This window comes from Mustela erminea, chromosome 12 (assembly GCF_009829155.1).
Source record: "Mustela erminea isolate mMusErm1 chromosome 12, mMusErm1.Pri, whole genome shotgun sequence".
NCBI lineage: Eukaryota > Metazoa > Chordata > Mammalia > Carnivora > Mustelidae > Mustela > Mustela erminea.
In genome coordinates, this window is record NC_045625.1 from 12,152,174 (window position 1) to 12,173,055 (window position 20,882).

At 38.3% G+C, this 20,882-nt stretch overlaps 1 protein-coding gene across 1 annotated transcript in view; it reads right to left on the reverse strand.

Moving 5' to 3' along the window:
• LOC116570908 (olfactory receptor 1J4-like) overlaps nt 1–13,110 on the reverse strand; it is a 29,304-nt gene extending 16,194 nt beyond the window's left edge. The window contains exon 1 of the mRNA XM_032308526.1: nt 12,676–13,110. Within this exon, the coding sequence (XP_032164417.1) occupies nt 12,676–13,110 (435 nt within the window). The remainder of the gene's footprint in view (nt 1–12,675) is intronic.
• Nucleotides 13,111–20,882: the final 7,772 nt, after the last annotated feature.

Below are 20,882 nucleotides of genomic sequence, written 5' to 3' on the forward strand. Positions count from 1 at the left end.
ACACATGGAACTCATACAACTCAATAGCAAAACTAAAAAAACAGGCAAAGTACCTGAAAATACATTTTTTCAAGGAAATAATCCAAATGGCCAAAAGGCACATGAATAGATGCTAAACATTTCTAACCACCAGGGAAATGTAAGTCAAAACCACAATGAAGAAAACCCAGAAATGAACCCACAACTATATGGTCAGTTATTCTCCTACAAAGCAGGAAAGAATATCCATTGGGAAAAAGACAGTCTCTTCAACAAATGGTGTTGGGAAAGTGGACAGCAACATGCCAAAGAATGAAACTAGACCTCTTTCTGACACCATACAAAAGAATAAATTCAAAATGAAAGAAAGACCCAAATGTAAGACAGGAAACCATCAAAATCCTAAAGGAGTACATTGGCAGAAACCTCTTTGACAATGGCCAGAGCAACTTCTACTAGATACATCTCCTGAGGCAAGGGAAACAAAAACAAAAATAAACTATTGGGACTTCATCAAAATAAAAAGCTTCTACCCAGTGAAGGAAACAATCAACAAAACTAAGAGGAAAAGATATTTGCAAATGACATTCTGATAAAGGGTTAGTATCCAAAATACATTTTAAAAAACTTAAAAACTCAACACTCCCCCCAAAATAATCAAGTTCAAAAAAATGTGCAGAAGATATGAATAGACATTTTCCAAAGAAGACATACAGATGGCCAGACACATTAAAAGATGCTCCATATCACTCATCATCAGGGAAATAAAAATCAAAACGACAAAGAGATATCACCTCACACTGGTCAGAATTACTAAAATTAACAACACAGGAAACAAAAGTTGTTGACAAAGATATAGACAAAGGGGAACCCTCATACACTGTTAGTGGGAATGCAGACTGGTACAGTCACTTTGGAAAACAATATGAAGTTTTTTCAAAAAATTAAAAATAGAACAGCACTACAATCTGGCAACTGAACTACTAGATATTTATCCAAAAGATACAAAAGTATTGACTCGAAGGGATACATGCATTCTGATGTTTATAGCAACATTATCCCAAATAGCCAAATTATGGAAAGAGCCCAAATGTCCATCAACTGATGAATGGAGTGTGTGTGTGTGTGTGTGTGTGTGTGTGTGTGTGTGTGAATAATATTACTCAGTAATCAAAAAGAATGAAATCTTGCCATTTGCAAAGGCATGGATGGAGCTAGAGAATGTTAAGTCTCTACACAAAGTAAGTCAGAGAAAGAAAAAACCATATGATTTCACTCACATGTGCAATTTAAGAGACAAATAGATGAACATGGGAAGAGAGACAAACCAGGAAACAGACTCTTAACTATACAGTTAAGAGGGTTACTGAAGGGGAGGAGACGGTGGGGGGGGGGGTTGTTAAATGGGTGATGGGTATTAAGGAGTGCACTTGTTGTGGTGAGGACTGGGTATTCTAGGTAAGTGTTGAATCACTAAATTCTATACCTGAAACTAATAATACATTGCATGTTAACTAACTGGAATTTAGATTAAAAACTTGAAAAAATTTAAAAGTTAAAAAAATTTTAAAACCACAATGAGTTATCACCTCACATCTGTGATGATGGTTATTATCAAGAAAGCAAGAGACAACAAATGCTGAAGCAGATGTAGACAAAAGGGACCCTTGTGCAGTGTTGTTGCAGTCACTATGGAAAACAGTGCAGTCATTATGTAAAATAGCTTGGAGGTTCCTCAAAAAATTAAAAATAGGGTGCCTGAGTGGCTCAGTGTGTTGAGCCTCTGCCTTCGGCTTGGGTCATGATCTCAGGGTCTTGGGAGCAAGTCCTGCATCGGGCTCTCTGCTCAGCAGGGAGCCTGCTTCCCCCTCTCTCTATGCCTGCCTCTCTGCCTACTTGTGATCTCTCTCTCTATGTCAAATAAATAAATAAAATCTTTAAAAAAATTAAAAATAGAACTATCATCTGATCCAGCAATCCCATGCTGGGTATATACATCCAAAAGAAATAAAATCACTATCTTGAAGAGCTGTCTGCATATCTATGTTCATTACAGTTGTATTTAAACAGTCAAGACATGGAAAAAAAAAACCTAAATATTTCTCAATGGATGAGTGGACAATGAAAATTGGAAATATAAGGGAATATTATTCAGCCATAAAAAAGAAGGAAATCTTGCCATTTGCAACATGGATGGACCTTGAGGACATTATGCTAAGTGCAGTTAGAGAAAGACAAATACGATGTGGTCTCACTTATATGTGTAATCTAAAAACAAATAAACAACAACAGAACTCAGAGAAACACAGACTAGGTGGATGGTTTCCAGGAGTGAGGAGAGAGGGTGGGAGAAATGGATGAAAGCACTCGAAGAGTACAAACTTCCAGCTATAAGATGAATAATTTCTGGGGATATAATTTACAGCATGATGACTATAGATAATAAGATTGTATTGTGTATTTGAAAGTTGCTAAGAGAGTAGATTTTAAAAGTTCTAACTGCACAAAATATGTTATAACTTGTGAGGTCATGGATGTTGCAATTAATATGATTGTGATAATTTTGTAATCTGTACATACATAAAATTATTGCACTCTACACTTTAAACTTGTACAATATTCTGTGTCAGTTATATCTCAATAAAGCTAAAAAAAAACAAGATGGGAGGAAGGAAGGAAGGAAGGAAGGAAGTTAGGAAGTTGAATGAATGAATAGAAAGCACAGAAGTAAACTCTAAATGGATGAAACTTCAATGTGAGATAGGAATCCATCAAAATCCTAGAGGAAAACATGGGCAATAATCTCTTCGACATCAGCCACAGCAACCTCTTTCAAGACACATCTCCAGAGGTAAGGGAAACAAAAGTGAAGATGAACTTTTAGGACTTCATCAAGATAAAAGCTTCTGCACAGCAAAGGAAAGAGTCAACAAAACAAAGAGGAAACCCATGGAACGGGAGAAAATATTTACAAAAGACACTACAGACAAAGGGTTGATATTCAAGATCTATAAAGAACTCCTCAAATCCAACACCCAAAAAACAGATAATCAAGTCAAAAAAATGGCCAAAGGACATGAACAGACACTTCTCCAAAGAAGACATATGAATGGGTAACAGACACATGAAAAAATGTTCAACAACATCCTTAGCCATCAGGGAAATTCAAATCAAAACCACATTGAGATAACACTGGAGCACTGGGTGTGGTGCATAAACAATGAATTCTGTTACACTGAAAAGAAATTAATTTTAAAAAAAGTTTTTAAAAAAACACTTTACACCAGTTAGAATGGCAAAAATTGAAAAGGCAAGAAACAACAAATGTTGGAGAGGTTGTGGAGAAAGAGGAACCCTCTTATACTGTTGGTGGGAATGCAGGTTGGTGCAGCCACTCTGGAAAACAGTGTGAATGTTCCTCAAAAAGTTAAAAATAGAGCTACCCTATGATCCTGCAATTGCACTACTGGGTATTTACCCCAAAGATACAGATATAGTGAAAAGAAGGGCCACATGCACCCCAATGTTCATAGCAGCAATGTCCACAAAAACCAAACTGTGGAAAGAGCCAAGATAAACAAATGGATAAAGAAGATGTGGTCCATATATACAATGGAATATTATTCAGCCATCAGAAGGGTTGAATACCCACCATTTGCATTGACATGGGTGGAACTGGAGGGGATTATGCTAAGTGAAATAAGTCAAGCAGAGAAAGACAATTATCATATGGTTTCACTTATTTGTGGAACATAAAGAACAGCATGGAGGACACTATGAGAAGGAAGGGGAAAATGAAGGGGGGGAATCGGAGGAGAGAGATGAACCATAAGAGACTATGGACTCCGGTAAACAGAGGGTTTCAGAGGGGGGAGGGATGGGGGGATGTATTAACTAGGTAATGGGTATTAATGAGGGCATGTATTGTATGGAGCACTGGATGTTATACTCAAACTATGAATCATGGGACACTACATCAAAAACTAATGATGTTACTGTATGCTGTCTATCATAACATAATAAAATAAAATTTTTTTAAGAAGCTAGTCACATGAATAGGCAGAACTCTAACACAAAACTTTCTGTCTCTGTATTATTTACTCTTTTTTGTTTTTTAAGGGTAACCTAATCTATATTTGTCCTCCCAGGTGACACATGTATTTTTGTGTGTGTGTGACTTTTTATTATGTTGTCGGTTGCTCTTAAAATATAGATTAAAATATAAATATTCATCTAAAAGCTAAGGAAAAAGACTAATATATTATGTGAGACAGTGATTTACTGAGGGCAATAATAGAATATGTTTTATTTCCTATACATTGTTATAGATGATGCTTTTCATGATACACAATATTCTCTACATAAAACCTAAAAGGAAATGTTCTTTGATTTCAGTGCCAAGGGTTGTTGTGATCCTCATTTTTCACATGAAGAAATTCAGACTAACAGACAATAAGTAACATGCTAAAAACAACTAACTTTACTGGTAAGATAGGAATTCTATTGAATATCTTCTTTCTTCAACCATAACCTTAAAAGACCACACTGAGCCTAAACTCTGAAAACACGTAAATATTTTTCCAAATTCCTTTTGCTAAATATGACAATAACTGTTGCTCTATCCTGTACTTTAAACATATATAAACTGACACTAGTTTATATAGAAATCCCACATAGAAAAGTTTGAATCCACATGCGTGCCAACATACTGGAACACACCAAACACCACTGATCTACCCTCCCTGTATCCCCTGAAAACTGCAACCTCCCCAGTTCTAGAATATACCACGTCCATACCTGACTCCCTAAACATAATAATATTCACCCACATAAATACTTGTTCACCCTTGATAACCCAGAGTTGGGGAAATGAAACACACCCTTGAGATGTTGCACTGAGGTTAAGAAGCTCTGGGATGAGTTCCCACACAGAGACAGGAAGCCTCAGGGCTCCTCTTTCCCCTGGAGTCAGCCCTGCTAGGTGTGATTCCCAGTCTGCTTACTCTGCTTTGAACAATCACAGGAGCAGCTCTCTTGAGAGATCTATCGCACCACAACTTCTTCAGCCTAACAAGGACTCTGGAGGCCAGCAGAGCAGAGCTCGGACTCAGGAGATGCTGCCTGGGCTTTCACAATCAAGAGGGTCCTTGCCCCTTGAGTCAGGACTTCTCTGCTTTCTGAGATGGGGAGATGGGAAAGCAGCAGCATGCTGGGGACCAGACATGACGTGTTGGAGGCCAGTGAAGGGAAACATGTTATCCTTCCCAAGTAACATATCCATTTGCCTGCCTTTCCTATTCCTCTCCTTGTTCACCAGCTCAGAATGTCATGGGAGACACATGAGGTGGCTGTGCTTGGCTGAGAAGCAGACTGGCAGCTGACTAGCAGGTGTGGTGCAGACCAGCTTCTGGAAACACTGGGAAGGAAAGAACAGCATCTGGATATAGAGGTGAGCTTCAGTAACCTAACCACCTGTGTGGCTACCCCAACCTCTGGCACCTACACTTTCCTTCCTGATAGCTCCAAATATTTCATGGGTGAAGCAGTCATAGAGTCCAAGTGAAACCTCCATCTGGCTTTTAGTTTTCAGTCCATCCATTTTGACCTTTTAGGCAGTTTACACTGTGGGCTTTCGTGGAAGGAAAACACCATCAGGAAAGGAAAGGAAAGGAAAGGAAAGGAAAGGAAAGGAAAGGAAAGGAAAGGAAAGGAGAAGAGGAGAGAAAGATAGAGAGAAAGAAAGAAAGAAAGAGAAGAAGAAGGAGGGAGAGAAAGAAAGAAAAAGAAAGGAAGGAAGGGAAAGAGAGAAAGAAGAAAGGGAGGAAAAGAGGGAGAAGGAAGGAAGGAAAAGAAAGAAAGAAAGAGAGAGAGAGAGAGAAGGAAGGAAGGAAGGGAAGAAGGGAAGAAGGAAGGATGGAAGGAAAGAAAGAAAATAGGAAAGGGAAAGAAAAAAAAAGCTGTGTATTTCCAGCCTCACCCACTCACCTTGTGCTTTGATTCTTCCTGAATCTTCTTCCTGATTCTCAGATTGTAAAAACCTTCCTTTTTCCTAGTCATCAGAATAGGTGATCCTCCCATCTATGACCTGGATTACCCAACCTCATTAATTAACCCAAATTTCCACTAATTTCTGATTTCCACAGGCAGCCCTTTCAAAAATGGCTCCTTGTGTAATATTGACCTGTGTTTGACAAATTGTTTTGCAGACATGGTATCTCACTTGCTATTCATAAAACATCAGAAATCAGCTTAAGAACAAGTGACAGAGGGCAAATCAAACCCCATCCAGAACACTACCCAGCACTGACCACAATTCCACATGACAGACATACCCCAGCCATGCATGGCCAATTTTTTTCCAGCTGGTTTAGGCCAGATAATCATGGATGTTCAAAACTTCAAGTCCTCCAACTGCATAACACAGAAAGATAGGCACCTCCCTAGCCACTGCAAGGAGAGATTCTGAATATGGAAGAAGAAAACTTGTCAGTTAAGGGGGATAGAAGGTACAGTCACGTGGGAAATGACCACCATGAGGCAAACAGTGTCTGTGTATGATTGTGACCCAAAATGTAGACACACAGACATGAGCAGGTGTAGCCTAAGGGTTAAGAGCATGTGCCTCAGAGTGATTCAGCGTGGGGTTCAAATCCTGATTGCTACTCACTTCTTTGGTGACCTTGAGCAAACCACAGCACTGCTAAGCCTCAGGCTCCTGTTAAGAACACATGCCTCATGGTCCCTCATCATTTGTGGCATCTGTGAGGTCCTTAGCACAAGCTTGACATGTAGAAAAATTTTCAATGATACTGGTTATTGTTATTAACTTTAAGTACTGGTTCACTCAAATCATGCAGTGCATGAACTAACATTTCTTCTGTAAGCTCTTGCAAAAACCATGAGATTAGTCTGACAACTTGGCAGTGAGAAGGATATTTTAAGCATGTGTGTTAACTGATTTTGAGGACAAACAGCCATAGCAGATAAGGGAAGGTGACATTGAGACTTATGATGATCAAGAGTTTCTCTTGAGGGGCACCCGGGTGGCTCAGTGGGTTAAGTCTCTGCCTTCGGCTCAGGTCATGATCTCAGAGTCCTGGGATCGAGCCCCACATCAGGCTCTCTGCTCAGCAGGGAGTCTGCTTCCTCCTCTCTCTGCCTGCTGCTCTGCCTGCTTGTGATCTTTGTCTGTCAAACAAATAAAATCTTAAAAAAAAAAAAAGTTTCTCTTGAGTCAGGGCACCTGGGTGGCTCAGATGGTTAAGCATCTGACTCTTGATCTCTGGTCATAATCTCAGGGTCATGGGATTGTGCCTGCTTCAGGCTCCACACTGGGCAGAGAGCTTGCTTAAGATCCTCTCTCTCCCTTTGCCTCTGCCCCTCCCCTGCATGCCTTCTCACTTTTGAACACTTTCTCTCAAAAGAAAAAAAAAACATAAGCATTCTTTTGCAATTTGCTTTCTTAACAACCTCCACGTATGCAATAAATGATCAGTTACACACATAACATCATTTAATTGTAATATAATTGCTGCACTTTAATTGTTTTTTTCTTCTTTTTTTAAATTTATTTTTTATTTTCAGCATAACAGTATTCATTATTTTTGCACCACACCCAGTGCTCCATGCAATCCGTGCCCTCTCTAATACCCACCACCTGATACCCCGACTTCCCACACCCTGCCCCTTCAAAACCTTTAGATTGTTTTTCAGAGTCCATAGTCTCTCATGGTTCACCTCCCCTTCCAATTTCCCCCAACTCCTTTCTCCTTGTTTTTTTTAAGATTTTATTTATTTTTTTGAGAGACAAAGATCACAAGTAGGCAGAGAGGCAGGCAGAGAGAGAGGAGGAAGCAGACTCCCTGCTGAGCAGAAAGCCCAATGCGGGGCTCGATCCCAGGACACTGGGATCATGACCTGAGCTGAAGGCAGAGACTTTAACACACTGAGCCACCCAGGCGCCCCTGCATTTTAATTATTTAATTAATACATTAATATTTCAATGTTAAATAAATTAATATATTAATTAGAATAACAATACTTAATCTATGAAAAGTTCGATGTAAAAGGATGATGAAAAAGGTGTGAAAGAATATGGTGTTTCTAAAATTATTTCAAAGACATTAGTGATTTAAGTATGTTCACTATAGAGATTTTTATGGTAAGTAGGAATATATTAATAACAATATCTCAAACCATTTGAAAATCTCTATGTAATATGTCCACTAATGAGGTATAGATGGATATGCTGACTCTAAAAAGTTGATTTAAGGGGTGCCTGGGTGGCTCAGTCAGTTGAGCATCTGCCTTTGGCTCAGGTCATGATCCCGGGGTCCTGAGATAGAGCCATGCATTGGGCTCCCTACTCAAAGAGGAGTCTGCTTTTCCCTCTCCCTCTGCTACTCCCCTTGCTTGTGCTTTCTCTTACTCTCTCTCACACTATCTGTCAAATAAATAAATAAAATCTTTTTTTAAGTTGATTTAAAACACTTTGCTTATATAAGATTTCTCATTACACAGCTTTTTGTTGTAGCAGGAAAATGGAGGCCACGTTGATGTCAATCACCAAGTAGCTGGATAAGGCTGAAAAAAGCATATTTCAACACTTTATAAAAAATTACTTCGCTAAGCATGATACGCTCTAGATCCATCCATGTTGTCGCAAATGGCAAGATTTCATTTCTTTTGATGGCTGCATAGTATTCCATTGTGTATATATACCACATCTTCTTGATCCATTCATCTGTTGATGGACATCTAGGGAAATAAGTCAAGCAGAGAAAGACAACTATCATATGATCTCCTTGATATGAGGAAGTGGTGATGCAACATGGGGGCTTAAGTGGGTAGGAGAAGAATAAAGGAAACAAGATGGGATTGGGAGGGAGACAAACCATAAGTGACTTTTAATCTCACAAAACAAACTGAGGGTTGCTGGGGGGAGGGTGTTTGGGAGAAGGGGGTGGGATTATGGACATTGGGGAGGGTATGTGCTTTGGTGAGTGCTGTGAAGTGTGTAAACCTGGTGATTCACAGACCTGTACCTCTGGGGATAGAGTATTATGCCTCCATCAGAAAGGATGAATACCCAACTTTTGTAGCAACATGGACGGGACTGGAAGAGATTATGCTGAGTGAAATAAGTCAAGCAGAGAGAGTCAATTATCATATGGTTTCACTTATTTGTGGAGCCTAACAAATAGCATGGAGGACATGGGGACTTAGAGTGGAGAAGGGAGTTGGGGGAAATTGGAAGGGGAGGTGAACCATGAGAGACTATGGACTCTGAAAAACAATCTGAGGGTTTTGAAGGGACGGGGGGTGGGAGGTTGGGGTACCAGGTGGTGGGTATTATAGAGGGCACGGATTGCATGGAGCACGGGGTGTGGTGCAAAAATAATGAATACTGTTATGCTGGAAATAAATAAATAAATAAATAAATAAATAAAATAAAAAAAAAAAACAGACTCTTAACTATAGAGAACAAACTGAGGTTTGCCAGAAAGAAGGTGGGCAGGAGGATGGGTTAAGTGGGTGATGGTTATTAAGAAGTGCACTTGTGATGAGTACTGGGTGTTGTATGTAAGTGATCAATCACTAAATTCTGCTCCTGAAACTAATATTACACTATATGTTAACTAATATTATACAATATGTTACACTATTTGTTAATAATTTAAATTAAATTTTTTTCTTAATGTAGGAATCCTTGACTCCCTTTCTCTCACACTCTCAATTCATCAGCATCTCTTCTTGATTTCAATTTAAAACCAAATAGAGTATTCACAGAATTTTTACTACTTCCTCTGCTACCATCCTAGCTTATTACTTCTTAACTGCACTGTTGAAGTAACTCCTAGATGGTCCTCCTGCTTCCACACAGCCCCCCTCTCCAGCCAGAGTGATCCTTTTTAAAGCTGAATCATGTTACTCTTTTGGTGAAAAGCCTCCAAGAGCGGGGCACCTGGGTGGCTCAGTGGATTAAAGCCTCTGCCTTCGGTTCAGGTCATGATCCCAGAGTCCTGGGATCGAGTCCTGGGATCGAGCCCTGCATCGGGCTCTCTGTTCAGCAGGGAGCCTGCTTACCCCTCTCTCTCTGCCTGCCTCTTTGTCTACTTGTGATCTCTGTCTCTCAAATAAATAAATAAAATCTTTAAAAAAAAAAAAAACTTCCAAGGGCTACACAAATAATTCACAGCAAAAATCAAATCACAAAGTCTAAAGGACTTACACCCTGTTGGCTTTAAAACTATCGCCTCAAAAATAAAAACAAAAGAGCAACAACAACCAAACCCCCCCACACACACACACATATATAAATATATCTCCTTGTGCTCTTCTGCATGCTCATTGTCCTTTAGGGATGAATCTCTTTTTTTTTTTTTTCCTGAACATAGGATCCTAATCATCACATCTCAGATATGTTGCAGTTGCTATACCTACTCCTTGAAATATTTTTCCTGCAAATATCCCAGTGGCTCTGTTCCCTGCTGCCTTCAATTCTTTCACACTCTTGGTGAAACCAATCCTCATCGCACTCCTTTAAATTGCAGCCTGTCCCCTGTATTCCTCATTTCTCCACTACACTACATTTTATAGCACTTAAAAACCATGAAACTTGCATATTAAGTCTATTTTCACTGTCTTCCCACTAATATAAGCTCCACAAAGGAAAATATTTTTGTCTGATTGGTTCACTTCTAGAAATTTCCATAAACACAGTAGATTCATAATAAACATCTGTCAAAAAATCATTTACTTTAATATATATTTATCTTTTTCTTTTCTACAAATCAGGTCATGCTGTTTGTGAAGCAAAACATAACTCATTGTCATAACCTAGAATTAAGAAGGCCTAAGTAAACTGTCCCCACAAAGAAAGTTCTAGTTAAAAAAAAAATATATATATATATATATATACAGTCTAAATTGGTTTAGGGAATTTGGAAATGAGATTTAATGTACTGCACTCCTCTGTTGGATTTTTGTCACAGGCAAAAACTGATTTAAGGATAATAAAGCCAAAATCTTTGCAATATGTTTAGATTTGGGGAAACAATCAGACACAATATGTAACTAGCAACTACATTACAAATGCAAACATTCTCAACTTTATTACTCTAAGCACTTGCAGCAACACATACTCTGTATAACTACAGGACATGATAGACAAAAGGACAAAGAAACTAAAATGTTTATTATCTCATTTACAAAAATTGATGCACACTATGAATCTTCATTAAATATATTAGCCATTTTTATACAAAAAATAACATTTATTTGCCACTTTTTATTTTAATTCCAGTATAGTTAACATAGTTTTATGTTAGTTTCAGGTGTACAATATAGTGTTTCAACAATTATATATATTACTCAATGGCTAATATATATATTAGCCATTTTAATGACTTCTTGTTTATCTAAAACCATGTTTCACAAAACTTCATACTAATTCAACTGTAATGGTCCAGGTGTTAATTTTGTTCTAAAAACAAGTAGCAAATCACATTTGAGAATTCTTATATTTTCAAATTGGTATCACTAAGAGGTAAGAAGATATAACTTATACAAAATGCAACGTTATTCAGACCTCTAATCTTAGTTTAAGATTGTTCCTCTTATCTTCCTTCAGAAAAAATAGTTCATGTATTTTGATATCATGACAAGTTATTCTTACCTCTTCAGATGGATAAGGAAGTGTCTTAAGATGTTGACTTTGCAAAAATGAGAGCTGCTGATAGTGCCACATACCAAGGGTTATGTGAAAATAATGAGGACAAGAAGAGATATACCTGAACCAAAGCAATAGATTATGGAGATCATAACCTGAATATTTTTATTTCAATAGGTTCTAGAAAAATAGGCAGGGAATACAATCCAGGCAGGGATCCAAAAAGGGGGAAAGACCATTGAAATCAAGGAAAATTTGGAGGACACCAGTGTATCAGTTAGCTTTTAGTGCATAACAAATCATCCTAAAACTTAGTGGTTTACACAACAAACTTTGTTTATATGACAATTTCATTGGCTGACAATTTGGGCTGGGAATATGTTCAGCTGTATGGGGCTTCTTGTCTGGGTTTGGTTCAGTTGATCTTAACTAGGGCTCACTCATGACTCTGCTATTACCTGCCAGGTCACCTGGGAGCTGGTTGATTGTTAGCTGGAGGATCTTGGTTCTCCTCCATGTGGCTCCCATCTTCACACAGACTAGGTTGGACTAGTACACATGCTGGTCTCAAGGTTCCAAGAGCAGCATCAACAGTGTCTGCCTAGGCTTGGAAATCTCACACCACTTTCACTGACTCTGTCAGTCTAAATCAAAAAGTCCCACCCAGATTCAGTGGGTAGGGGAAAAAACCCGACTTGCAAGGAGGTATTGCAAAGTGACTTGGCCATTTTTGCAATTTACCACTGTCACCTCCACAATTTTTCAAGGACATGTCCCTGGAAACATCACTAGGAAAATTAAGAACATGGTATTAAGGAGAGTACATGTTGTGTACATGTGTACATGTGATGAGCACTGGGTGTTTTATGCAAATAATGAATTATTCAACACTATAATAATAATGACGATAATAATAATAAAACAACTTTTAAAATAAAACTTTAAAAAATAAAGCTTGAAAATTAAAATAGCAAAAGAAAAAAGAATTAAATACTGAGAAGTGAGTAAACAACTCAATATTGCACAGGCCAAAGTAAGACACACATCTCCTCCCTCACAACAGAAGTGTAGTGGAGTGGCTGACAAGTGGCCACATACCTGTCATATGCCATCACAGCAAGAAGGAAATTGTCAAGACAAACAAAAATTATGAAAAAATATATCTGTGTTACACACCCTGCATAGGGGATGGATTGATCCTGAGCATGCATGTTTATCAGCATCTTAGGGATGGAGAGAGATGAAAAGGAAACATCAGTGAAGGCCAAGTGGCTGAGGAAGAAATATATGGGGGTGTGAAGGCGAGAGTCCAGCCTGATGAGCAGGATGATGAGCAGATTCCCCAGCACCATGGTCAGGTACATGCCCAGGAACAGGGCAAAGAACAGGCATTGCTGTTCTGGCCAGATGGGGAGCCCCAGGAGTGACTCGGACACATTGCTCATGTTCTCCCTCTTCATTTTCTCCTTAATCTCTGGATTAAAAGAGTAGGAAATATCGGGGACTGAGATATGGTGGTTGTCATTACTGTGTGCACATTACAGCCACATGCTTGGTTTTTTTCCCCCCAGAGACTGTGAAAACTGAGACAAATCACAAATTTTGCTGTCTGACTCTTCTGTCTGCCCCCTTCTGGTCACAGAATGCATCAGACTTTCAACAGCACACAAGAATTCCTTTAAAGGAGACCAGAATAAATTTCTTCACTTATTGAGCCATGTTCCAGATGCTTTCTTGGCACTGGGAATAGAAAAGAAAATAAAACACTCAATCCTCTTCCTTCTTGGAGCTCACAATTATTGAGCACATTTTAGAGTACTGATCAAGCTTTGTAGCCAGAAATCTTGAATTGGATTCCAACCTCAACAATTTACTACCTTAGTGACCTTGGCCACTTGCTCTATGTCACTGCAGAGATCCCAGTCTTCACCACACCATTCTGCTCTTCCTGCCCTTCATTCATTTGGCAGAAAATCCTGGGCCATGTTTGGAATTGCTTCAGGGCTTCTAAATTACCCCAGCGCCTGCTTGATTATCTACATATACCCATACATATGATGACCCTATATTTTATTATCCAAGCCAGGACACTTGAAGACTGAGAAGAGAAGTTACATAATAACTATACTAGAACAACAGGTCTACACCAAGATGTTCCTGGGAAAGCCAGAATGTGCAGTACCTACTTATACCACACTTTCCAATTTGCAAAAGACTTCCACACGCACTTACTTACATTAATTAGTAAACATTTATGGAATGCCTGTAAAGCAGGCATTCCAACTGTTAATTCTTTCATGTTACTATAGTGGAAACAGGTGTGAAGTCATATACTCCAGAGTGTATACAAGTTGATGGACCCTGATCTTAAGCATAAGACTTCTGATAGACTTTACACTAGAGGAGGCCAGGCAACCCCTTCACTGGAAGATAAATCAGAGTTAGAGCCCTAGAACGGAGCCCAGTGAGACAGCATCCTTCTAAGTCACAGGGATCTGATAGAAGAGCCTTTTCAAAGAACAGAGATGAACTCAGATGAACTTTAAGCTCATTTCAGTCAATGGGACAAGAAGGAGGGCAGATACTTAAACCTTTTCCTAATACGTGGCTGCTCAGTGACATTGATTGGGTAAGACTTCTCTTTGGAACTCAAGCATTTGGGGGTGAAATCCAAAAGTTTTGTGTCAAGTAGGATCTTCATATTCAGTGACTGGATGAGGAAGAATAGAGCTCTGACGAAAGCCACCCCCACATGAAAGAAACAGCTGGCTACATGCTCAGGAAGGAGGGAAGGAAGCTGTCAGCTGGCTCTTTGGATGTTTCCTCTGCTTTGCACAAAATACTCTAAACAGTCAAGAAATGACTAGTGAGTTTAAAATCTCATGCATTTAGGAAATAATCATGATGCTAGCACCCACTTAGTGCATGCTTATAGAATACTCCCATCACATTCTACAGTTCAGACATCTTAGCCTCACAGAGATTGAGCCCAAGGTCCAAAAAGAAGTTTTGAAAATAGGATATTTGAATCAAAATGTGTGTGACACCAGAGCCCAAACACTTAACCACTACCATGTTCTCAAGAGTAGAAATACAACACTATGCAAGGCCAATGAAGAAACGTACACTTGGAGCACTGTAGGGTCTTCAAATCCCATGGATAAATGGCTTACAGCCTGGCTTGGGGATGATTCTGCTTGGAGTTGCCTGTCTCTGAAATAGGAGGAGATAAGACATAAGAGGAGAATGTAGCTATAAGTCTGTTTATCCAACACACACACACACACACACACACACACACACACACACACACACATTGTCTTATCATGGTTTTAGTTCTCTTCCTTATACACCCATTTGAAGTTAAAAATAGTCAAAGTGTGATTGTTTTATACATAAAAACACATATGTGGCCACACACACATACACACCAACATAGACCTCAGATCTATACTCATCCTCTTCATGACCTATACTCATTCTAGGTAAAAAAACAAACAAAACCAGAGCTTGTGTTACTTTTACATGAATTTATACACAACTGATAAATGGAACACTGTCACACACACAATAGAATACATAAACATCACTGTCATCTGGACAAAGCACAACCTACCCAAAAACCACATACCGTAAAATACACAGGTACACATCCAGACACATGAACATACCATAGACAAACTTAAATCTAAACAGCATGTGCATACACACAAGTGCACACATACACTAACAAAAAGAGCTTTCCTTCCATAATCTATTGAACCCCTTCCTACAGGAGCAGAGTTGGTATGTGAGTCAGTTAACCACCAAGTACACTGGGTTATACAAACAACACAAAAACCACACACGCATACACATTCTTGCATAAACATACATGTCCAGTGCCAGGTGGTGATTCTATATCTTCCTCTGACCTGAGACGCTCCTTGGTAAGCTCAGACACCTCTGGTCAAGGGTGTTTCCTGAGCCTTTACTTTCTGCTCATATATATATGACAGAGAGAGAAAGAGAGATTTTAAGAATTGGCTTATGCAAGGGGAAGGGTTAAGATGGTGGAGAAGTAGGAGCTCCTAAGTTCATCCGGTCCCTGGAATTCAGCTAGATAGTTATCAGATCATTCTGAACACCTGTAAAATCAATCAGAGATCTGAGAAAATAAATGCTGCAATTCTATAAATAAAAAAGTGACTACATTTTGGAAGGCTATGGAGACTTGAATCTGGAGTGATCTATCAGAGGATAGGGCAGTGGGAAAAAGGTTGCTGAAGAAGGCTACCATAAAGTGTTATAAGCAGCAGAGTGCAAAATTGGAGCTTTTAGAAGTCCACTACAGTGGAAGATGTCCCTAACTTAAAGGTGCTCAGGTGGCAAAGAAGGTCAGAATCCCAGGTCAAACAGCATGCTCTCAGGACCCCCAGTGTCACAAGAATAGGAGTGCCTGAGCATGGCAGAGTTCCCAGGCATCACAGTGGGGAAGCTGGCTGAGTCTAGGCACCAGATTTCTGCTTGGTGTTGCTATAAACTGTGAACTGCTACACGGTAACACAATTGCTCTCCATGTCCAGCAAGAGGCATAAGTGTGGGGGTGAGACCTCCTCTTCCTCCCCGAGGAGGAACAGCTGGAGTCCACACTACTGGAGTCTATAAAATTTGGCAACCTGAAGCCCAGTTGTATGCCTGAGATAAAAATGCTCAGTTACAGGCTGGGTGAACACAGAGTTCTGATGGAAAACAGGGAGACAGAGTGATTAACTGCTTTTTTGTTAAGGCTCACTGACGAGTGGGGGTGTGCAAATTTTCAGATCTGGGGCTAGAGATTGGGGAGTCGCCATTTCCATCCCCCCACCATTGGTGCTGAAAGCCTTCAGGGAGCAAAACAGCACCACATAGTGAAATCTGGAACTGCTTGCATTGAGAACAGCCCCCTGGCAGAGGAGGAGCATTTCCACAAGTGCAAGGGCACCTGAGAATCAAGGCAACAGGTCCTTCCCCCAGATAACCAGCAGGAATACATGGCTAGCACCGAGTTTACCAATCACAGAGAACTGCAAAACTTCAGCTCTTAGGGAAAACAGTATAGAGGGTTTTAAAATTTTCTTTAGTCTTTCAGTTTTATTATTTTCAGTTATTTTATTTTTTCAGTTCTTTTCTGTTCTTTTTAATTTTTATTTTTATATATACATTAATATATATTTTATTTTTGGTTTCCATTCTTTGTATTTTATTATATATATGTATGTGTGTATATATATTTGTGTACACACACATACACACATATATTTCTTTCTTTCTTTCCTTTTTTCCTATTTTGGGATCCAGTTTCTTTTAATAAGCATATCAAAATATACCCAGAATCTAGTTTTCTGTTTTGTTTCTTTGATTTTTTTTTCCTATTTTGTTTTGGTTTTGCTTTCTTCTATTTTTTTCCTCTGTTGCCATTGTTATTGTTGGTTTTTTTCCTCTCTCTTCTACTCTTCTCTGGACATAATCTCAAGTTGGAGAAATTCACCCAAAAAGAAAGAACAGGAGGTAGTACTCACTTCCAGGGACTCAATAACACATATATAAATAAGATTTTTGAACTAGAATTTATTTTTTTATTGTGTTATGTTAGCCACCATAAAATACATCATTAGTTTTTGATGCAATGTTCCAAGATTTATTGTTTATGTACAACATCCAGTGTTCCATGCAGTACATGCCTTCTTTAATACCCACCACCAGGCTCACCTATCCCCCCACCCCCTCCCTTCTAAAACCCTCATTTGTTTCTTGGAGTCCACCATCTCTCATGGTTCATCTCCCTTTCTGATTTTCCCCAATTCACTTTTCCTTTCCTTCTCCTAATGTCCTCCATATTATTCTTCATGTTCCACAAGTAAGTGATACCATATGATAATGGACATTCTCTATTTGACTTATGTCACTCACTAGAAATTTAAAACAGTGATTATAAGTATACTAGGTAGGCTTGAAAAAAGCATAGAAAACACTAGAGAATCCCTTACTATAGAAATAAAAGAACTAAAATCTGATCAGGCCAACACTTAAAATGCTATTACTGAGATGCAGCCAAAAATGTAGTCTTTAACAACAAGGATAAAAGACAAAATGTTGGAAAATAAAGAAGCTGAAAAGAAGAGAGAAAAAAACAAGTACTGGATCATGAAGAGAGTTTTTGAGAAACCAGTGATTCCATAAAGTGAAATAATATCCAGATAATAAGGTCCCCGAAGGTGGGGGGAGGTTTATTTGAACAAATTATAGCTGAAAACTTCCCTAATCTGGAGAAGGAATAGGCATTCAAGTCCAGAAGTCACAGAGAAACACCTCCATATCAATAAAAATAGGTCAACACCTCAACATACAATAGTGAAGCTTGCAAATATCAGAGAAAAAGAGATCATCTTGAAAGCAGCTCTGGACAAGAAATCTTTAACCTACAAGGGTAGACACATAGGGCTGGCAGCATACCTGTCCACAGAGATCTGCCAGGACAGAAAGCACTGGCATGATACATTTAATGTGCTAAATGGGAAAAATATGCAACTGAAAATACTTTATCCAACAGGGCTGTCATTAAGAATGAAGGAGAAATGAAGAGTTTCCAAGACAAACAAAAACTAAAGGAATTTGTGAACACTAATTCATCCCTATAAGAAATAGTAAAGGGGATCCTTTGAGTGAAGAGATAGCCCAAAAGTAATAAAGATCAGAAAGGAACAGAGACAATCTACAGAGACAATGACTTGACAAGTAATACAATGTCACTATTCATATATTTCAATAATTACTCTGAAAATAAATGGGCTAAATGTTCCAATCAAAAGACATAGGGCATCAGATAGGATTTTAAAAAGAAGACCCATAAATCTGTTGTTTACAAGACTCAGTTTAGATTCAAAGACACTTCCAGATAGAAAGTGAAGAGGTGGAGAACCATTTATAATGCTAATAGACATCAAAAGAAACCTGGAATAGCAATTCTTACATACATCAGACAAACTAGCTTTTTTTTAAAATAGTTATTTTAAATGACAAACTAGCTTTTAAGCCAGACTGTAATAAGAGATGAAGAGGGACACCGTATCATAATAAAAGGGTCTATCCAATAAGAAGATGTACAGATTGCAAATATTTATACTCCTGCTTGGGAGCAGCTAAATATTTAAACCCACTAAAAATAAAATTAAAGAAACAGATTGATAATAATACAATAATAGTAGGGGACTTTATCACCCCACTCAAAACAATGGACAGATCCTCTAAGCAGAAAATCAACAGGAAACAAGAGGTTTGAATGACACACTGAACCAGATGGACTTCACAAATGTATAAGGAGCATTCCATACTAAAGCAACAGAATACTCATTCTTCTCGAGTGTGCAAGGAACATTCTCCAGAATAGATCACATAATGGGTCACAAATCAGATCTCAATGGTACAAAATGATCGAGACTATACCATGTGTATTTTCAGATCACAATGATTTAAAATTTGAACTTGATAACAAGAAAAAATCTGGAAGGAACACAAATACCTGGAGATTAGGAGCATCCTACTAAAGAATAAATGGGCTAACAAGAAAATTAAAGAAGACTTTAAAAATATGTGGAAACAAATAAAAATGAAAACAATATTTCAGAACCTTTGGGATTCAGCAAAGGTGGTCCTAAGAGGGAAGAGTAGAGCAATACAGGCCTTTTTCATGAAGCAAGAAAAGTCTCAAATACACAATCTAACCTTACACCTAAAGGAGCTAGAAAAATAACAAATAAAGCCTAAATCTAGCAAAATAAGAGAAATAGGAAAGATTAGAGCAGAAATCAATGATACAAAAAAGCAAACAAACAGTAGAACCAAACAACAAAACCAGGCGCTAGTTCTTTGAAAGAATTAATAAGATCAATAAACCCCTAGCCAGACTTATCCAAAAAAGAGAGAGAGAGAGAGAAAGAAAGGACCCAAATAAATAAAAACATGAATGAAAGAGGAGAAATCACACCAACACCAAGGAAATACAAACAATTACAAGACACTGTTATGAGCAATTATATGGTAACAAACCAGGCAATCTGGAAGAAATGGATACATTCCTAGAAACATAAACTACCAAAACTGAACCAGGAAGAAATAGAAAATCTGGAGAGACCCATAACCAGCTAGGAAATTGAAGCAGTTATCAAAAACCTTCCAAAAAACAAAAGTCCAGGGCCAGATAGCTTCCCAGGGGAATTCTACTAAACAATTACAGAAGAAATAATACTTACTCTACTGAAGCTGTTTCAAAAAAGAAAAACTTTCAAACTTGTTCTACAAGGCCAGAATTACCTTGATTCCAAAACCAGACAAAGACTCTGTCAAAAAGGAGAATTACAGACCAATATCCCTGATGAACATGGATGCAAAAATTCTCACCAACTTACTAGCTAATAGGGTCCAACATTGTATCAAAAGAATTACTCACCACAACCAAGTGGGATTTATTCCTGGGATGCAAGAGTAGTTTAACACCCATAAATCAATCAATGTGATATACTGCATTAACAACAACAGCAAAAAAGACAAGAACCATATGATCCTTTCAAAGTATTCAGAAAAAGCATTTGAAAAATACAGCATTCTTCTTAAAAAAAAAAAAAAAACAACTCTCAGCAGGGTAGGAATAGAAGGAACATACCTGAATATCATAAAAGCCACATATGAAAAACCCACAGTGAATATCATTCTCAATGAGGAAAACTGAGAGCTTTTTCCCTAAGGTCAGGAACATGACAAAGATGTCCACTCTATCATTGCTGTTCAACATAGTACCAGAAGTGCTAGCATCAGCAATCAGAAAACAAAAAAGAAATAAAAGGCATCTAAATCAGCAAAGAAGAAATCAAACTTGTTCACTTCACAGATGACATGATACTCTATGTAGAAAACCCAAAAGACTCCAGCAAAAAATTGTTAGAAGTGATACAGGAATTAAGCAAAATGGAAGGATATAAAATAAATGCATAGAAGTCAGTTGCATTTCTGTACACTAACAACGAGGCAGAAGAAAGAGAAATCAAGGAATCAATCCCGTTTACAATTGCACCAAAAACCATAAGATGCCTAGGAATAAGCCTAACCAAAGAGGTAAAGGATCTGTACTCTGAAAACGATAGAACACACACACAAAAATGGAAAACCATTCCATGCTTATGGATTGGGAGAATAAGCATTGTTAAGATGTCTATGC